We start from the raw sequence: 21,814 nt of genomic DNA, 5'->3' as shown, positions 1-21,814 counted from the left end.
ACACACCACCATGCAGGTCAGACATGAACATAGATAGAACATAGAATTGCAAGCAGTTCTTTCAATGCGGATTTTGAGACTTTTTATTTGTGATTTTGTGACATATGAGAGAATGTATTATTTAAGCTGAGGAATGCTAAGCAACAGACAGCGAAACAGATCCGAGCTCAGTAACTGAGATAACTTATCGTGTGTAAATGGAAAGCAAACTAAACTGAACCGAGCTAGACACAACCGGACCGCGCTAACTGCAGACCAGTTCCAGAGGTGGGCTCGGCTCGGTTCTCTGATAACAAGAGCGCATGAGCAGAATGCGTCATCTTCGTCTGGCTGCACAACCCGATTCACACTCCATTCCAGTAGTTGGCGGTAATGCCCCTCCAGAAGTTGCTTGCCAACCAACACAAAACAGAGGAAGAAAAACAACTATAAGCAACAATCGAAATCTTCTCCACGCAACATTTTAACCCTAACCCTCCGCAAACACCGAAGTACAGCAATAATAATCAAGCATAACTTTCTGAATGTGACATGTGCCGCCATTTTGATTTACTTGATTCCCTCCTTCTTCGTCTTCTTGTGTTTTATGGCGGTTGGCAAAAAACATTTGGTGCATTACCGCCACCAAATGATTGATTCCCTCCTTCAATACTGGCAGTAATACAGCAGATCGTCACTAGGAGGCAAGGAGTCGAGGAACCGAGATAGCGTGATGTGTAAACGGTCGTCAGAACCGAGCTCGGCCTGGTTAACTGATCCGAGCTGGGACCGGTCTCGGCATGGATCGGTTTTTCCAAGGGTAGTGTAAATGGGGTAATACACTTTCTGCAATTGGGTTGGATTGAGGCAGGGTTGTATCCATACCTGAAATCAAACACACCAGAGTCTGTTTGGAAGCAACTGAGCCCACACCAAGAAGTAAGTCTAGGTCCAGTTGTTTGGTACTGACTGCCGGACTATTACCACCTGCACAAAAGGTCCAGACCAAGGGGGAAACAAACTCTAGTGTGTTTGAAACAGACCAAATGGAACAGGTGTGAATTTAACCAAAGTGTAGCAGAGATCTAACCCTACACGTCACCTTGCACCACCCATGCTGTGGGTCATGTTGTTAACAGCACCACGCTGTGGGGGAAGAAAGGGGGGTGACGCATAACATAGGGCAGGAAGTCTGTATTTTGAATGCCCTTTTCCTTTTGCTGAGGGACACTAAACATAGAACCAGAACCCCAATGTACTGGTTTAGATTTAATGAGTTAGACATGAATCCAAAAACAAAATCAGTGCTTGTGTTTACACATGCTCTTTTCTATCAAGCCTGACCAAGGTTGAGCTATTTTGAAAACAAGAACGGGGAAAACAAACCTTTGTCTCTAAACACAAAGTAGACACACACCAGAATGCTGGGGGTTGGAATTGCAATGTGGTTCTACAAAGTAGTCTACCAAAGACGGCTTAAAACAAAGTTACTTGATCTGACAGTTTAAAAGTTGTAAATACTTTAAGACTGTATTTCTAAAAAAACTGAAAACAATACATTGAATAAAATGCTTTTCAGAGCAGAGCCAATAACACCACTCTCAGTGTTTGGTCTTCTGCCTTCAATATTAACCTATTTTTTTCTTTTATCTATTAAAGATTATATTACGGAAAACATTTGTGCAGCGGTCTCATTGACTCTGATATTATCTCACACATTGATTGAATCTAATCCTCAGCTCAAGATGGTAGACAATTAAAATTTATAGTTCTAGTCAGGAAAAAATGTATTTGTTCATTTTATTTGCGGCTCTAAATAACAGAAAAAGAGACTGATAAGGAATCTCTGTCATGAATTAATGAAGGTATGCGACTCTTCTGATTTGGTAACAATTGGACTTATTGGATTAGAACAAATTTACCAGAGTTTTACAAACTGGGTTCTCTATTAGAGCATTATCTAGCAGCATTCTCTGTTAGGGCGACCCTACGTAATTTAGGTCACAGAGTTTTTGTCCTTTGGATAATTATGCAAAAATATTTTATAAACACCTTTAACAGTGTGTTGTGGACAAATGATTGACCTAGGACCTTTGGTCTTCAGTATAAAGCCTTCTTGAGTAGGTTTGTATGTCTACGCTCCTAAATTTTTGCCAGGGGATTCTTGTAGCTCATACTGAATTTAATGCTTCTCCAATTTAATAGTCCTCATCTGAAAAAAAAACAAAAACAAAAAAAAAAAACACGGGTTTTAATAAAGCCATGAGAGTGAAAACAAATTGCCACTTGTTTTCTGCATATCATTTGCTGCTGTAAATTGAAAAAGGTTCACATAAGCAAACAGCACCCCAAATGTCACCCACTGCAGGAAAAGGAACAGCACGAGGCAAAAAAGTACAGGGCTGTTGTGTCACCATCACATAAAAGCAAGGTTTTATTAATCCACGAAACAAGAGGGAGTCCTTCGTACAGATGGGAATTCATTTTAAAGGGGTGTAATTTCTATTCACTCTTTCTCCAGCTAAATGCATGAGGCACTGGTTTCTTAGCAACAGACTCTGCAATGATGCAAGATTGAGAGGCATAGATCTGCAGCTCTATACAGCACAGGTGAAGACAAGTCATTTAAAGTCCGTTCTTGCAGCTCCTCAGAAGATCTTAAAGTTGAAATCAATAAGAGAAACTCATCTGGTTTCAGGTGATAAAAGGCTGGATTTTCATCCAGCTGCACCAAAGATTTATCAAAGGGACACAAAAATCCTGAATGTCATTCACTTAGTTTTATCCTAACATATTTGGACATACAGATATTAGAAATCAATATGGACAGCACTGTTTCTTTACATAGTATACGGTAATTAAATATCTTAAACCTAAGAAAAGACTACCGCATCTAAAGCTGGAGAAAACATTTCTGGTTTCAAAAATGTACTTTCTGGAAAAAAAAAAGTCTCTTCCATATTTGTTCCCACAAAAACTGCTAAAATTACACACGGCTATATCAACTGATAAGGTGAGTGTTGCGTAACATTTTGAAGATTGTTTGCCCTGTTATGAAACCCTATATTGGTTTTATGTGTGGTCCTCTAGGAGTAAAAAAAAATGGTAAGATGCTAAGAAAAAAACATCTGGGGCATTCACAATAATGACTGAAGAAGCTTAGGAATCGGGTCAAGAATTTAAAGAGGTCATAAAAAATATAAACTCAGACAGCTAACTACACGGGGAAAAAAAGTCTACCAATTTAAAATAACCTAGAACATACCCAGGAAGTAACCTGACAAGCCAGGTTAATACTATGCAATATTAAGGTTTAGTGCTACACATAAAGAATCTGAATTCTCCCATCAAATATGTTTTTTGGAAAAGGGCGAACATTCTTTAAAACCTTTTGAGCTGATGGGGCAAAATGACACCAAGTGCCTAGCTAACAAGCTTGATTTTAGCCAATTATGGTAACCAACGAAATAGCAGAAGGCGAAATGAGAAACCAAAAAAACATATATGTTCAAAGCTCTGGCTGTTCCTCTTTCAAAGATTAAATCGAGGTTTCTGGCTAAACAGTTACCATAGCAGCAACTATTGTAGACTCTCCTTTGCTGCCATGTTTTTTTTTTTTTTTTTTTTTGGTTCAGCTTTGGGTTTAGCAGCTCTTGCTTTTGTCACAGCTTTATGTTCCACCATAAACCATAATACTGCATCATTTGCTGGCCATCCTAGTTTGGATCTTTTTCAAACTGTTTAAACTGGAGTGGCACAAGATGGCTTCTCATTAGTGTTGCACCGATACCGATACCAGTATCGGGCAGGGCCCCAATCCAGCACTAAAATGTTGGTATCGGTATCAGCGATTACCAACAACTAGTGCACCCATACCATTTTGAGAGCCAAAAGTTTATTCAACTATTGTCACCTATTCCAGGTAGGCAATAAAAAGTTCTACTGAATTCCCTTCGCATTAGTCTTTTTCCTGCTTCACAAGGTAGGCAGCATCTTAACAAAGTCATGATGGCAATTATTTTACATCCAAGTAGTATGCAGTTCTTCATATAACTACACACACAAATTTATTTCAAACAGATGGTATTGGTATGGTATCAGTATCGACCAATACTGCACAGGCTGGTATCAGTATCAGGGCCAAAAAATGGCATAGCCACAACACTAATCCTCATGTGTTTGTAAATGCACACATACTGTGATAATTTAGCTTGCAGGCAAGGTTAGACTACAACATGCTAAAAGTAGTCTCTGTAAATGGTAAAATTACATTAGGGAGCCTACAGCTGTTCCTGCTACAGTTCATTTGAAAATGCTAAAAGTTCTAAAATCAAAATAAGACACTGAGGGTCTTAATTTTCATGAGAGGTGTGAAAGAAAAACACGAAGGCCAGACTAGAATTCACCACCAAGAAAATAGACATAGGACTTAAAGAAGAGCAAGGGAGTTCAGTATAAAATGTAACTATTTGGTAAAACGAAATGTTTTATCCTAAACAGACTACAGCTTTGTAGTAAATAACCTCAAGCCAACATTAAAGAACAGAGGTGGAAGTGTCAAGGTATGGGGTCACTTGTCCATCTCAGAATCTATCAAGAATTGTGCCAATAATCAATGGATGTTTGGCAAAAATGTTAGACCATCTATAAAATTAATTAAAACTCAAGCGGAAGTGATTGAAATGTTCTTTAATTAGAAAATCAGGAGCCTTTGGTGTTTTCTATGAGTAGTTTGGATGTGTTATGAGAAAGCACAACTCCTGAGCTGAACCCACGCCTGAGGGGAAACAACTCCACTCAAAAGCAAAGTTTCACCAAACATAAATAGTAAAGGCTTTCTAAAAACTCCAATCCACTTTGCTGTTAGTTATTAAGCCAGGATGGTGCTCCTTTGCAAGAGAGAAAGAGAATAGATAAAGAGAGAGGGAATAACATGACCCTTTTTTTTAAAGCACAGCAGACAGATAAAAGGTCCAGTGTTGTCCCATCTAGAAACAGAATAAAGGCGTGCCTTCAGTGAGAGAAAATATGCATCCAATTCACAAAAAGCACCTGAGAGGCGATAGAAAATCATCCAGAAAACTCTTAAATTCATTGAATAATTCACATGGACAGATTCTCCTTTAGTCGTCATTTCTCTGTGTCTGAGACTACCCGGTTATACTGAGCAGCATAAATGCCTAACATATTAAACAGGTTGCATTATATAATGAATGTTATGATTTCTGTTCCTATAAGACTCCAATGTTCTGCTGCAAGTGTTATAACTTAAAGAATGCGTCCGCTAAGGGCATACCTTCAAAAACAATTTCTATTATTGTTGTGATAAGTTAAATCTGTTATGCTTTGATGGCTACAGCATAAAAAAAAGTAAACAATAAAACGTCATTAGGCAAAATGGCAATCCCTCTGTCATCCCTATCCCTACTACTGTTTATCTGTTTTGGTAACTTAGTATGATCAAAAATTTTTCAGTTTGTTCAATCTGAGAAAAATGAGAGAGAGTGTCTATAATTTTCTTTACATTAGGAAAGTTTACAATCACTAATGTTAAAATGTCTTTGAGGAATTCTAGAAAGCCCGGTTGATAAACCCGAATAAGTAAGGTTAATCTTACATAGTTTGTAAGGTTCTCACTTATTCATTCCCATTTGAGGAAACTGGAGACAAACCTGAATGGATTTCAAGGTAAAACCTTAAATCTACCTGCAAGTGTAAACATCAGTGTTTACCGATTTTTTGGGTATCATTGTAAAGCGATGTCAGGAAGAAAACTATAAATCTAGTTAATACATTAGTAAAATGTCCAAATGTCAGAGACACACCAATCAAATAAGAGACATATTTTAGGCCAAAATATGCATATCAACCACAAAACAATGCAATACTCCCTCTTACCAGTCTAAAGCTGGTAAAATTGTGTCATTATAAACAGTGGATCCAGTCTTGTACCCACTCAGACAAATGAAGTGTTTATTTCAAAACGATATAAAAAGCTTTATCATAGTTAGCATGTGCCCCTTAGAGAAAGATGTTTACATGTTTTGGGGCATTTCCAATTGTTTGATAAAAGCAGAATGAAAGTTTTTGGCCATAATGAGCATTGTTCTATTTGCCAGCTTAAAAGTCTGGGAATACGATCCAATATGTTTAGTATGGCTAAACTGCAAGGCAGGTGTGGGTAGCACTTCTGCCTTGCAGCAAGAAGGTTCTGGGTTCGATTCCGGCCTGGGGTCTTTCTGCATGGAGTTTGCATGTTCTCCCTAAACATGCATGGGTTCACTGCAGCTACTCCGGCTTCCTCCCACAGTCCAAAAACATGACTGTTATGTTAATTGGCTTCTCTACAGTCCCCTTAGGTGTGAATGAATGATTGTTTGTCTTGTTTGTCTCTATGTTGCCCTGTGATGGACTGGCGACCTGTCCAGGGTGTACCCCGCCTCTCGCCCGTAGACAGCTGGAGATAGGCACCAGCACCCCTCGCGACCCCACTTGCAATTAAGCAAGTCAGAAATTGGATGGATGTTTAGTATGTTGAAGCAAAGAAGCATCATGTTGTGGGTTTTTTGGTTTAAAAGTTGTGAACGAACAGGTCAACACCTGACTCCGGTCCAATACGAGAAAGGGGCCAATATTTCAGTAAATTATTGTGAGAAGCTCATGGAGGGATATTGAAAACATCGGATCCAGGTCATACGGTTAAAAATAACTGAACAAAACAAAAATATGCACACTTCAGCTTTCAAAGAATGCTCAAATTCTCTACAAAAAAAAAAAGAAAAGACTTTTCTCTCTGGCATCTAGATATGTTTGATAATGTAAACCGAGCTAAAATGTGAAATGTGTGCTCGGATTAAATATCCGACAGTCATAAAAATAAAATGAAAAATTTTTTAAATAGTCTTATATCTGTTTTTTTTTTCTTCTTCTTGTATTTCAGGTAGTGTATGAGAGGTGCAGGAGCACCACAAGGGACGGTACTCTCACCGTCTCTTTTTACTCTGTTCACCTCTGACTTCAAGTAGCAGACAGAGTCCTGTCATCTGCAAAAACACTCAGATACTTATCATTGGGAGCATCAAAGATGGACAAAGCGCTTTATTTCACGTCAAAGAAACAATGATCTGATCCTTAATGTGAACAAAACAAGGCAAACAATGTTTCATTTCAGAATAAACAGGAACAAGTTGATGTTCAAATTGACAACAAACTCAACTGGAGACACAATTGTGAAGCAATCTACAAAAAAGGGACAGAGTAGACTACTTCCTAAAGAGGCTTGGTTCCTTCTGTGTTTTCAGCAAGATGCTGCATATTTTTTATATGTTTGTCATGGAGAGTGTGATCTCTTCCTCCATCATCTGCTGAGGTAACAACATCAGAGCAAATGCCTATAAAACGCTCAAAGAGCTAATTAAGAAGGCCAGCTATGTTCTAGGAACTCATCTAGAACCTCTGGAGATTATTTCACAAAGAACAATTGTTCATGAAGTGAAGAACGTTATGGACAAACATCCTGAAACATCCTCTTCAGAGGATTGTTAAACAACAACGGTGTCTTCAGAAAGAGGCTTCTCTACATCCGGTGCAAGACAGACAGCTACAGAAGATCATTCATGCCTACAGCTATAAACATCTACAACAACCTGCTGAAAAAAAAAACATATGAGTTGAAACATTTCCTTTTGGGATATATAAGGTATTTTTGAATTGAATTAAATAGAATACAACATCATCAGTTCATAGTGATTTCTACTAATTAGTGACGTTTTTTTTAATTGGTTCATATTTCAAATAAAAACAGTTATAGATTATGCAGCAGATGTCTCCATACGTTACACTATTTAAGGCTATTAAGGAACAACAGAAACAAAAAGCCTAATGTGCTCCCTGAAAAATAATTAGACTTTAAAATGCTTTAAAGGTATTTATATTTTCCATTATGCATCGCCGGTTAACTGTTTATAATTAGATATATTGGTTTATTCTTCCAACTGCTCATTTTAAAATGGATATCAGTAAATTCAATGGGGTTAAGAAGTAAAAAGAAATGAAATCATTTCTGAGTGACGGCAGTGCTCTTCTAAACCCTATATCAGCCTAGTTTGGACTAACGACACACTCAAAGCCAGTGATTGTATAAAGAGCTGGATGACAGGCAGGGTGACAAAAAGGACAACTGCTACTATAATTTAAGATGCCTACATGTGGCAACACATCATCTTTAGCTGACATAATGCTGTTGCTCTCCACAGTGTAGGGTGGCCTCTCAGACTGCATCATAACCACTTTAACACACATTACTATCACAACCTGCCTTCTGTCTTATATTTGTTGCACATGCAAGCTTTAACATACTGGCAATGTGTTTTGTTTTTTTCTTGTCTTAACCTATACCTTAAAGCGTTTTTTCGCACATTGTCTTTTGTTTTGTTGTATGGACTGTTGAAAAAGAAGAGCAAGAGAGGGAAAACCAAAAACACCAGCCACAACTGAGGCAAAACGCATAATAAATTAAATCGATATCATCACATTCTCTTAATTGAAAAAGAGTCTTTCTATGGAAATTGTGGCGTAATATGATATTGTAATTTCATCAATACATGTACTACACAGCTGAACATCTTTGGCCAGATCATTGGACCCCAACTTTCCTAAATTACTTCTAAAGAGTGTTTTGGTCTATTGTTTTTAGTCGTTTTGTTTTTTTGTGGACGCTAAACTCCAGGGGAGTGTAGGAGACAATATGTTGCATCTTTATGATAAAAAAAAAAAACATGGATTCATTGTAATCTGAAACATTAATGGAATTTACAACAACGGTAAAGGACATAAATATGCAATGTACTATAACTTACAAAGGATAGATAGATAGATAGATAGATAGATAGATAGATAGATAGATAGATAGATAGATAGATAGATAGATAGATAGATAGATAGATAGATAGATAGATAGATAGATAGATAGATAGATGGATAGATGGATGGATGGATGGATGGATGGATGGATGGATGGATGGATGGATGGATGGATGGATGGATGGATGGATGGATGGATGGATGGATGGATAGCTTAGCAGCGTCCACCACTATTACATGAAGTATATGTCTCTCATTACAGGTCAGTGTCAGAACAAAAGCAGATCCCATTAGACAGCAGAGCTCATTTCTAGGGGCTGATTGCTCAGTGGCTCATGTGAGTGCAGCTGAGCTCTGTTATTGTTCCCACTGCAGTGCATGGCTGCTGTTTGATCCCAGCTAGATCGACTACGCCCCCATCCTCCAAGTGTGAGTGTTGACACGGGGGGCTCTGCCTATGACAATGTAACCAAGTGGGAATAATTGGGAGGAAATACCCCGACCACCACCCCTAACCCTGAATAAAATAACATCCCTTGGTTTGAATGAATGAAAGGCTATGCAATGACTTACCTTCGATAGAGATGACATGCTCCCTGATCTGGTTCTGCAGAGCCAGGTCGTCGATGCGCTCGATCAGGTCGTAGATCGCGTAGATGTTCGGGTGGACCGACTCGAACCGGTGGATCTCTGCTCTGATGGCCGCTGAGTTGGACAAAACAAACTGCGAGCCGGTCGGGCCGGACTGTGAAGCCTGGCCCGAGACAGTCCCCGAACCGAACTGACCAGCCCCGGAGCTTGCAGACGATCCGGATCCGAACTGGGACGGGATGGACTGGGGGACTGGGACAGGAACGGGCGCCGGGACCGTCCCTGGAGTGGGCATGGCCGGCTGAGATTGCTGCGAGATACCGGACACTGGGACGCTCGACTGGAAATTCATTACTGTTTGTTGTTTTTTTAATGGAGCGGCTAACTCTTCTTCAGCGACAGCACAGATGTGGAGGCGAGAAAGTGAGTCTGAGGCGATGCGAACAAAAGAAGTTCGCGCGATGCGGCGGTCTGGAAAGCGATCGACGCAGAAGCATCAATAGTTTGTCTCCAACTGCAACAAAACGAGGCTCATTGTATCACAACTTGACTGAGGTTCATGTTCCGTTGTTGCTCTGATCTATCCAGCCCCCCCACCCCCTCCTTTTTCTCTGTGTCTTTACAAACCCCGCAGTGCCTACCACTCGGACACCCCTCCCACACCGCTCATTTGGTCAAATGGTTTTCCGTAGCTGCCCTGTTTGAAGGAGACAATGGGCTTCTGCGGCGCCCTGCTCCACCCGCGTTCAACGCCGTTGTTTCAGCACTGAAATGAAATAGTGTTGAGTTCTAGCTGGTCAGAGTGGTCCCAGCCCAGAGCCCTCCTCCGCATGGTGAAACGTCACCCATCACGTAATTGTGCATGGGGTGGGGGGAGGGTGGGATGGATTTTGTTGGAAGGACAAAATCACAACGCGCAAAGATCCTACTGGCTATACTGCATGATAGAAAATGGACAAGATTATTACAGATTCGATGTCAGTGCAAAACATAAATGAAATGTGGTATTTGTGTCTCAGTTGTGCTCAACACTAAAAAAATAATGCAGTAGTTTTTGGTGTTTACTTAATCATACCACTGAAAATTTTTTTTGTTTAAAGTTAAGTAATTTTAAAATTTTATTTCAGTATAATATGTGGGGGAAAAAAATCAGAATTCTGACTTTTTCCCTCCAAATTCTGACTTTAATCTCAGAATTCTGACTTTAATCTCAGAATTCTGACTATTTTCCTCAGAATTCTATTTTCCTCAGAATTCTGACTGTTTTCCTCAAAATTCTGACTTTAATCTCAGAATTCTGACTGTTTTGCTCAGAATTCTGACTTTATTCTCAGAATTCTGACTCAATTCTGACAGCTAACAAACATGTTAACATCAAGCCGTAGCGTGTTTTAGAGACTAAACTAGCTCTCTTGTTTTAATCACCTTCTGCCCTTCCATTAATGACATGGCATCACCAGGGACTCATCGGGCATGTAAAAAGTCACCTAATTCCGCCATTTTCCACCAATGTGTCACTGGCCCTCTTAAAACAACTCACATCTTTGTCAGTGAAGCTGAGTGCTCCAACAATTCTTCCTCCAAGGTGCCCATCTACATTAAGATCCAACATTCTGGGATTAAAATCAGAATTCTGAAAAAAAAATGTCAGAATTCTGAGATTTAAGTCAGAATTCTGATTTTGTTTCCCATATGAAACAGAAATAATATATAAAAAACAGTTATCTTTTTTTCCAGTGGCCCTAATCTTCTTCCGTATAGTCATATTTAGTTACCTTAGCACAGTTGTTTTATGTTAGCAGGGTAGGACATAAAAAATTGTGTTAAAGTAACTAAATAATATTAAGTAAATGCCAAAAGCGGTTGCATTATTTTCTCAGCAAATTATTTTGGATCTTGGGTAACTTGCATTTTCAACATGATCAATAAGAAATACGTAATGATTGTGGACTGACAGGAACAGCATACATGGTTCACTTAACTGGAAAAACGGTGGCATACGTTTGTATTCTGCCACAGGTTGTAGAAAACACCTTGAATTGCAATTACAGTTGTAAGTATTCTGGGGTACGTCTGCAAGCTTTGCATGTCAGTAAAAGGAAATGTTGCAGGTTCTTTGCCACATACTACAAGTGCAGTCAAAATAGATATCAGGATCGAGTTTCACTACATATTCCTGTTTGGATTTGGATCTGGGCTTTGACTAGACTACTCTCACACTTGGATATGCTGACCAGTTGTGCCCCTTTACGCTCTCTGAGAAACGGTGTTCATACTTGGCTGCACAAGGCTACATTTCGGGGTATCAGAGTAAAGATGCATTAAAATTGATAGAAATGAATGTCACGCCTGTTTTTTATGCTATTGTGTTTTGTTTTTGTGGGTTTTTTTTTAAAGGGGTGCTAAAACAATGTGTTATTTTCTCTCCATCTTGCAATTAAATACTAATGTGTTTTCTTGTAGCACATAAAGTCCAAATGAGATATTATCAAGTTTGTTTTTGTAAAGTGACAAAATGTGAAAAGGTTCAAGGTTTGCAGATGCTTTCTGGATGCACTGCAGCTACGGCGCCTCTCAACATGCAAAACAATCTCAGTTTTAAGAGATTACAGCAAATGCAGATTTCAAGCTCATATTCCACAGCAAAAGCCTTGAATAAAAGCCAGTATCATTTTATGAAAGTTGGCACAACGGGTGCATATTCAACAAACAAATATGCTCCCAGCTGCATTTAGGAGCAAGAGGGACCCAACAGCTGAAGATTAAAAACCATATCACATATAATGGCTATGCATAACCCATCAAATATCCCTGTATGCTCACTGCCAGTAAAGAATGAAATTCGAATTGGCTTTTATCAGATTTTTTTTTTTTTTTTTTAAGGGAGGGCCAGACTGCCCCCATGGCTTGAATGCAGCAGCTGCTAAAGGCCAGATGACTGTCACTGTCAGTCATAATCTGTTCCCGTTGCAGCAGTGTGGTCACACTAATCAGTTCTTGATGGAAAAATTGAAAGAAGCACTGCAAAAGCAGCAACCAAAAAATCTATAACAATTTAACTGCATGAACTATTCAAAGAAGAATGCAAAACTTAATACAAAGAGAGCCTAAAAAATTACAGTTACCCAAAGACAGTGTAATAAAATATTTTTATGGTTCTCAGCTTTCAGAACCCCCGATATTGAAGCTCCTTTCATATATTAATAATGGAGTCGTATTAGAGTTTTTTTTTTTTCGAATATCTTAAAATTCAGATGGTGCTTTCGTTAACATAATTAATTTTGCTTTAGGCAGTCAAGGTCTTTCATTGAATGCATACATAAAAAAAAAAACAAAGCTTAGCAATTTTTACAGATTCTAAACATTATTTATTGATATTTCCACATACTTGCTAATTTGGTTTCTTTGAGATGCAAGCAAACTAAATGTTAATGCTTTTTGTATGTATTTAAATCTATACGTTGTTATGCAATAAAAACCTGTTGTGTGTGACTGCAGAGATAGATGATAAAGCAGTTTACATAGCAGCTGCAATACGATAAGGATCGTCCTTTGCTGCTGCAGCAGCAATGTGTCTAAACAGCTACATATTCAGTCACAAGATGAAGCCACTGCCTTAAAGATTAGGATCATGGCTTATTATGTCCATAATGAGCTATGCTGTTTAAGGCAACAGGCTGCTTTGTTGTGGGTGAGCATAATAATTAGGCTCCAATTCTCAGGACAGATTTGATGCTTTAAAGCAAGATACTAAAACTAATTATTCAGTAATTTCCAGTAATTTCTGGAAACACTAAACATAATAGACCACATCAATGTGAAATCCAAACACATTTTACTGCACAGTGCTTTCTGTTGGCACTTTTAATCTCAGCCTTCTGCCACCATCTGTTGGCCAAATAAGAAACTTCTTCCTTTATTTTGCCATTTTGGAATACTTATTACAAACATCTTTATATTTCCAAGCCTTTTATTTACACTATTCCACTTATGCTGAATTATCATTATTAATGTCATGTTTTATGCAAACAAATATGTGTTTCTGCCAAAACTAAATCAACAAGTGAATTTAAGTTACTTTTTTGGGCAAATAAACATATGCAGACATATTTCAATGCTTATAGTTTAGATTTCTGTTGCATAACGATGTGATGGCCAATATTTGTGTTTCGTTTCCACCCCCATACATTTGCTATATCATGGGTGGGAACTTTATTTCTACCTGGTAAATAGACAAAAAAACTGGTCATCTTATTGCAAAGACAATATTCTGTTTGAAAAAAAGGCAAGACTGCACTTTAAATTTATAATACAGTTTTTTTCAACAATGTATACCTGCTTCTTTTAGCTGCTTCTTAAAGGAAGAAGCTTATCATCTTCTTCTGATATATTTAACATCTTCTTATCCTCCGTTTCTATGCTCTTAAAGTTCGAAGGTATATCTCAACAAGTTTAACTTTTCCAGACTTCCACTCGGTCTCTTTTAGACAGTGGCACTATTACTGTTATTTCACCATACATCATAGGATGGCTTACTACTTCCTTTTAGAATTTTGCTTCTGTCACACACTACTCCTGATGCTCGCCTCCATCCATTCAAACCTGCCTTCATCCTCATCTCTGTGTCTGTTTTCCATCTTTTACTATATTGGATGGCTATGCACCGGTAATTGAATATTTCCAGCATTGCTTTTTCTGCTGTAGCCTCACCTTTCTGACTGCATCACCTTATTTACACACATTTATTCTGTTTTCCTTCTAATGACCATGTCTTTCTGACCACGTCTTTCGGTTCTCCTGCTTCTGTGATCCATCCACATATTATAATGTCATCAGCCAAAGATGTAGTCCACATATCATCATGCCTTATCTTCTCAATGACAATATCACAAATGGAAGGGCTTGGAGCAGATCCCTGATGTAACCCTATAGCCCTGCTTTTAACCTATGAGTCTTAAATCTGAACACATACACCTCACTGTCTCAATATGTTTGATGTATCGTCTTAAAATACATTTTCCTAAATTCTTAGGGCAAACATTACATCTGTTATATTTTTCCTGTAGGCCTACATTGTCAAACTACTCCAGACTGATCTAAACCTCTTGCTAAGCCGCTTTCAGTGCTCTTTACTTTGCTGCTCATTAACTTTATACCCCTGCAGTTATTACAAGTCTGGATGTCCGCTCTGCACTTGAAAATAAGTACCAGAATACCCGAACTTACATATTTGAATGTGTTTCTGCTGTATCTGCTCAAATGTGTATAAATCATCTATACATGTATATACCGGTGTGTGTGTGTATATATATATATATATATATATATATATATACATATATATATATATATATATATATTATATATATATATATATATATATATATCAGCATATATAAATATATATATATATATATATATATATATATATATATATATATATATATATATATATATATATAAATATATATATATATATATATATATATATATATATATATATATATTTATATATATATATACATATATATATATATATATATATATATATTTTATATATATATATATATATATTTTATATATATATATATATATATATATATATATATATATATATCAGCATATATAAATATATATATATATATATATATATATATATATATATATATATATATATATATATATATATATATATATATATATATATATATATATATATAAATATTTAAGCATATTTGTTTGTTGCATATTTTTCTAATCTGTTAATCTGTCGTTTATCTTTTTGATTAATAATCAGATATCTGAAGCTTCATTAAAGAAGATCTTTTGCAGAAGTAAACCAGGAGAAACTTAAACCTTTCCACTTGAGGAGTCCTGGATAGAGCATATTGACAGTAGAAAACATTTTGGTCTTTTTTTATCCTAAATGCAAAATATTAATATAGATTTTTTCAATTTTAGTATAATTACCCCTCTAATAGGGGTTCTTTCTCAGCTAAAGGGAAGTTTTAGAGTGTCAATACTCCAGTTACCGATTAATTATTTAACTAAATTAATTGATGCATATTAAAAAATAATAATAATAATCACAATTAATCCAGTTAGTTGATTCAGCCCTTAAAATATTGTTGACCTCTAAAAAAGAAAATAAAGATGCAACAACCTGTTGCATGAATTAAGAATTACTGGAATAGGGGTCTTCCTGCCAATTGTTCAACTTAAACATTTAGCTAGAGTGTTACAAAGGACTGTAATGACATAAATGCAGATGTGTCATTCAGGAGAAGACAACGAAAATGTACAGCAGTATACACCACAGTGCAACAGTGCAAGGAGTTCATAAAAAACTGCTGGATATGTGAGACAAGAAGACCAAATGGGATTTTTCTCCTTTTTTTTTTTTAGGATATCCTCAATTGATAGCACTGGCTGCAAAAAAATGTGTCAATGTTTGGGACTGCCTACCTTTGTGAGGAAATTTTCTCACTAATGAATATGCAGTAAATAAAACAAAGCTGTGCTCAAAGCTCACACATAAGCATTTAAATGGGAGTCTAAAATTGGCTGCTGCTCAGGATATGCTGCCGGATGTTGGTGTACTTGTCCAGGCTAAAAGATTCCAAGTTTCAGGTGCAAATACTGAGTAAAACTAAATCCTATGGAATGTTACTGTCAATGTTGCACTATAAAAATTAAAGTTTTGAATATTTGCTGAATTAATTCTGTTAAAGTCAGTAACAGACTTACATCAAAAGAGTTTTGTTGAGTAAAATATTTCTCATGCATGCAATACATACATGACATGTAAGTTTTTTTCTACATGTATACATTATATGCATCAATAAGAAAGGTGACAAATGTATTTAATCAAATCCCTGTTTAAAACAGCTGACACTTAATATTTCAAATGTGTGAAGCCAGATAATTTGTTCAACTTGTTTCCCAGATGTGGAAAATGTATATTAAATAATTTCTTAATTTTTATCTGTTTGATGTATTTTGTCTTGCAGGACAGTGTTTTTAAGTTCCAAAAACTATGAATAAATGTTTTGCAACATAGTGCAATCACTGTTATCAGTTTTTATGCATAATGCATTTAAATAAATGTTTTTCTGAGTAAAAGTACTGTTGAAATTGCAGATACCTTTCTTAAAAACTCTGAGGTTATTGATAATATATTTTGTGAAAGTGAAATTCGTTTATTATAAAAAAAATCAACAAAAAGTTCACTGTTATCATTCCTATTTAATCTTGCAATGAGTTTAATTGTGTGGCCCTCCTTGAGATCAGAATAAGCTGAATGCGGCCCCTAAACCAAAATGTGTTTGACAGCCCTGATCTAAATCAATAGCTTTAAACTTTTTATACCGGTACCTACCTACTGACAGAATGCCACCCTCAGTGTGTGAGTGTGTGTGAATGGGTGAATGAATGTAGTGTAAAGCGCTTTGGTCAAGTCTCCTAACTTGAATAAAGGCGCTATATACAGTAAGTACATGCCATTAACCATTTTGGCAGACATAAAAAAAAAAGTCTTCACAGTAAGACATAAACTTTAAGGGTTTATTGTGTTGAGTCACGGCATAGCTGGTTGTAGGGCATAAATACACATCTTTTAGAGAAGATTGCATAATTTAGAAATCCATTGTTATCAGATTTCTTTACCCATAAAAATCAGGCTGAGTTCTTCTAAGTCAAAGTTAAAACTTAATTTATTCAGAACTGCCTTTGATTATTGAAGTTAAACTGTTAACTGAGGTATCATTAATTTAAAGGTATAGTGGCGGATGTTCTACCTCCACTATACCTTTAACAGTTTAGTTATACCTTAACTAAACTGCTTTTATCATGTTTTTATCTTTACATGCTTTTATTTTTGCTTTTATTTTCCTTCTATTTTTACTTTTATTAATTTAAAGCACGTTGAAATGTCTTTGCCAACTTGTGCTATACAAATAACTGGCCTATCCTTTAATATGGTCCAGTTCATCAAAGATGATTTAAAAAATAAAAAAATCTTTTTTCAAATAGGTATTAAAATGTTCCCAACTGTCAACACTGTTTTTTTAACCCCAGTTATAGAACCATAGGTCTTGAGCTCTGACCTAAGTCTGATATAAAATCTGTTGTCGCCTCTGCAAAGAGCAGTGACCAGTAGATTAACTGAAGAGTTTTGAAGATTTATATACCTTTTTCAAAATAGAAGAAGGAAATATTGCCAAGTCAGGTTGTGGAATGCTTTTAATCTGGAAAATAAGAGTAAAATAAAAATATATTTATGTGATAAAATGATTTTAAAGTTTCTTGACTCTTAAGTTCCTTTAAAATACTAAAACAGTGCTTCAAAAAATCAATAGTTCTAGGGTGTAGACACTTACACAACCACATTGTGCTTTTTTTTCCAGCATTATACTATATATAGTCTTTAATGATTTATAAAATATTTTACTGGGTAACTCAAACATGAACTGGACATAAATACAATAAAAGCCCTGCTTTTCATCCTATTCCATCACTAGCTCAAACCAAAGGCCCCATCCAACCTTTTAAAGAAGAAATCAAAGCGTGCATTAATGATAGTTGATACATGTTCTTACTCATGGGCTGAGCAAACAGGTTTTTTTTGGCTAGTAACAGGATTTAACAGCCCATAAAGTGAACACTGAACAGTTAGACTAAGCTGAAATTAAACGAGTGTAGACACTTTTTATCATCTTCTTTGGATAAAAACATGTCATTTTTAAAGGTTACTCTGAGTTAAAAATTTCATTAGTCTTTTTTCTCAAACGGCACAGGCTGAAGCAATAAGCATTTTTTGAAAATTCAATTTCTTGCCCTAAATGATCTCAAAACCTGTGATATCTTCCTCAGTGCAAAAGGGGCTGAATGAAGAACATGAATAACGGAATACGCTGCATGAAGCCTCCTAAATTATGGATTTTCATTTTGACTTGTAAAGATAAGAATGAAATGCAAATGTGCCAGCTGAATTTGTTCACATTAATAAGCCCTGGTGGCAAAAGCTCCAAGTATAAAACCTGACTAAAATAATTTCACTGTGACTGAGCTAATATCACATTCTTTACAAAAAAGAGAAGATGAAGCTACTTTGCAATCACTATACAGCCATGCCACATTAATTATTTAATGCATCATATCCTGTATAAAAACTAAAAGATGTTTGAGTGGTGAATGCAAACATCCTAAATATATTTAAGGACCTAAGTTTATTTGAATATTATTGCTATTATTGTTGCCATGTTAAAACGAAATCAGAAATAATTAGGCCTGCTTAGCCTTAATAAATATGCCACTCACAGAGCAGCATGTGAAAAACAGAACTCTGAACCATTCTTGCACATAACTTCTTGTTTCTAATTGTCTTTCAGGAAATCTAATAAACATTTCCTGTTTTAGATCATTTACATCTACTAAAATAATCTTTTCCTCATTCAGTTTTGTAAAGCTCAGATACCAAGTTAAAGGCTTTGTCAGCTTGAGATTGCATATTTTATATTTGAGGTAAGAGGCTTTCTTATGACATCATAAGAAATACATTTCAATTCAGTTAATCTACATAGCACCAATTTACAGCATATATCATCTGGAGGTGTTTTGCATAGGAAATACAGTCAGATTAGTTCAAGTTTATATCAAGGAAAATTAGCTGATTACATTGAGTCATCCAGTACACGCTCCTGCCGGATGAGCTTACGTGATGAGTTTAGATTGGCTTCTTTAGCAATTTCTCACACCAAGCACACATGCAGCAACAGTGGAGAGAAAAACTTTTGCAGAGATACAAAAGGTTACTTATTAACCAACTCCACAGGTGGCGGATGTAAGATGAATGAGAGCACATACAGTTAGTTATTGTAATTGAAAGAGAACTAAACTGGGAAAAAAGGCCTTACTCCAACATCCATAAACAACGGTGTTGATGGTGGAAGCACAGCTGATATTTCTTTCCAAGATGGAGTCACAGTCAGACAGGAACAGACCAGCTGAAGCTAATATAAAAAGAAAAGGCAGAGAGAACATAAAGTTCTTGGTAAAACTAATAGCCCTTTTCCACTGGCCAAACCTGTACACCATCAGCTTTTTTTCAGTGGGAACGGCTCACTGACAAGTATCAAAATACCACATGCAGATTGTTAGCGGGTCAACACGCATTTCAAAAACCTGTGTTAACCCGTTAATTTCAGTTGGAAAGCAGCTTAACAGAGATTGCAGAATGGGATAGTAGAGATGGTATGAAGCAGAATGATGAAATGTGGTTTCTATGTAATCTAGCAGCCTACACTTGTAGCAGGATAAATGTAGAAAATAGCTAAGGATAGACTAAATATTTTGAATGAAGTATGGGAAAAGTAGAGCCAAGGGAAATGTCTGTCTGCACTGAATTCTGTCTGGACTGAATCCCTACTGGGTCAGTTCACTCTACAGTAACCCTTCCTACTTCTTTACTCACCCACCCAAAAGAAAAAAGCCAAGATATCAGATGTTAAGTCTGCTTCATCCTTTGGTACTGTCATAAACGGTGTTGGTTTGGAAGACCCAAATGCAGAGGCCAGTAGGCAGAGGTGAATTAAAGTGGGTTTATTAAGGTTCACGGAACTGAGGCAGGAATCAAAATCCAACAGAAAATAACAAACGCACCAGAACCAAGGAGACATCAGGGGTAAACCAAAACTCTAGGAGCCAGGGAGAGACGAGGAAAGCAGACAGACGTTAGACGAGGATCCAGCCAACAGGAACTGAAGAGGGAGGGCTTTTAAAGGGGACAGAGACAAAGAGAGGGCTAACAAGGGAATTGAAAAAAGGTGAGGGCAGAATAGAAAACAGAGCAAGAGAAAGAGGACACAAGAGGGCAGCAGAGGACAACAAATGGAAAACCAAGAAAAACAGGAAGTAACAAACCAAGACTCTGACAGGTACAATTTTGAGGTTCCAAAAAGTGTATTGTTTATCTGATCAAACAGCTATTTTCATGTGTAAATATCATGACAATGTCCTGCCATCATTGTGGCCCCATTGTTTAAAGAAAAAATGGGTCCCATATTCCAAAAGTAATGTGTAATGCTGTATATCAATTCCAGAAATAAAAGAAAATACATCTGAAAAAGTTGGATAAGGTTAAGAAAGAAGAGTCCTATAACAGGTGTGCACTTATTTTGTTTTTCTTTAATCCTCTAAATATTATTCTGGTGATTGAAGCATCACTTGTTGATTATCTTTATGTTCCTTTGGGTGTTCAGATCTAAGTCCACTATTACATAATTATTATAGGTCTGATCAGCATTTTCTAGCTTAATCAATAAAGCTTGACTCTTGATTGCTCCTAAGAAAGTACTTACTTTGTCTTTTTTTAAAAAAAATAAAAAACAAGAACAATAATTAAAAAGGGCACATCCATAGGTTGACTGCTCTACACATCAATGTAACCCATTTATGGATACATAGTTATCTACTGACATCTACTGTATCTGATTTTTTGCTGTGACTGTCAGGAACTCTGTTGGTTCCTCCTTGTGGGTCTTTTTCTGTTTGCCTGCTGCTTTCACCTTCATCCACTAGATGGCCACTTGATGCTGCACCTGTAGGGGTGTGCCCATAGGCTTTCTCTGCGCACCTGTTCTTCATCACCTGATCATCTGGGAGTTTAAGAGGAAGCATACTGCCAGAACCTTGTTGCCTGAGTTGTTGCCAGTTATGGTGTCTCCTTGCGACGCTGTGGATCCTCCGTGTGAGAACCTAGTCCTGGATCCTCTCTCCTCGCGACGCCGTAAATCAATACCTACTGATTACCCGAGCTCCACCCTCCACCCCTCAGTTTAATCTCAAGCAGTTCCTGGATCCTCCAGCTGGCAGTCGGATCCCTTCACTCTCCTCCTCCAAGCCTGAGTATACCTGTATAACTCCACCACAGCCTGCACAACATCAGCCTGAACTCACTTAGTAAAAAACTCCTCTGTGGAACTTGGACACCCACAAAGGAACCAAACCATACCCCACACCCTCCTCACTTCTGGATGAAAGAAGACCAAAAGTCAAGCAAGATCTGTTCATTTAACTCCTCTTTAAGATCCAGCTGCCGACAACCTCAAAACTTATCCTCTCTCTCTCTGCTCAGCAGTGTTCCGACTTCTCCTTGAAACCCATTGAACCAATTCCGATCTCTGAATGTTCAACTGTTTTAATAAACCTGTTCTCCTGTAGTTCTGCATGTGGGTTAAGAAAATGGAAACAAAAATGACAGTAACATCATGTAAGTTGTGTAAGTTTTCTCATTCTTCACTTAATGTTCTGCTTGTTGGCCCGTCGGTATAGGTCAATGGACATGTCTTCATAAGTTTACGGTTGTACAGCATTCTTTTCATTT

At 37.0% G+C, this 21,814-nt stretch overlaps 1 protein-coding gene across 1 annotated transcript in view; it reads right to left on the bottom strand.

The window, feature by feature from the left end:
* Positions 1-10,246, bottom strand: part of agap3 (ArfGAP with GTPase domain, ankyrin repeat and PH domain 3) — a 193,486-nt gene extending 183,240 nt beyond the window's left edge. The window contains exon 1 of the mRNA XM_038305821.1: positions 9,415-10,246. Coding sequence (XP_038161749.1) covers positions 9,415-9,784 — 370 coding nt within the window. The 5' untranslated portion in view covers positions 9,785-10,246. The remainder of the gene's footprint in view (positions 1-9,414) is intronic.
* Positions 10,247-21,814: the final 11,568 nt, after the last annotated feature.

The sequence above is a fragment of the Cyprinodon tularosa genome, unplaced genomic scaffold, assembly GCF_016077235.1.
Source record: "Cyprinodon tularosa strain WSP-4 unplaced genomic scaffold, ASM1607723v1 ctg566, whole genome shotgun sequence".
NCBI classification, from domain to species: Eukaryota; Metazoa; Chordata; class Actinopteri; order Cyprinodontiformes; family Cyprinodontidae; genus Cyprinodon; species Cyprinodon tularosa.
Note: the sequence above shows the minus strand (reverse complement) of the source record. Positions and strands in the feature narration are given on the sequence as shown.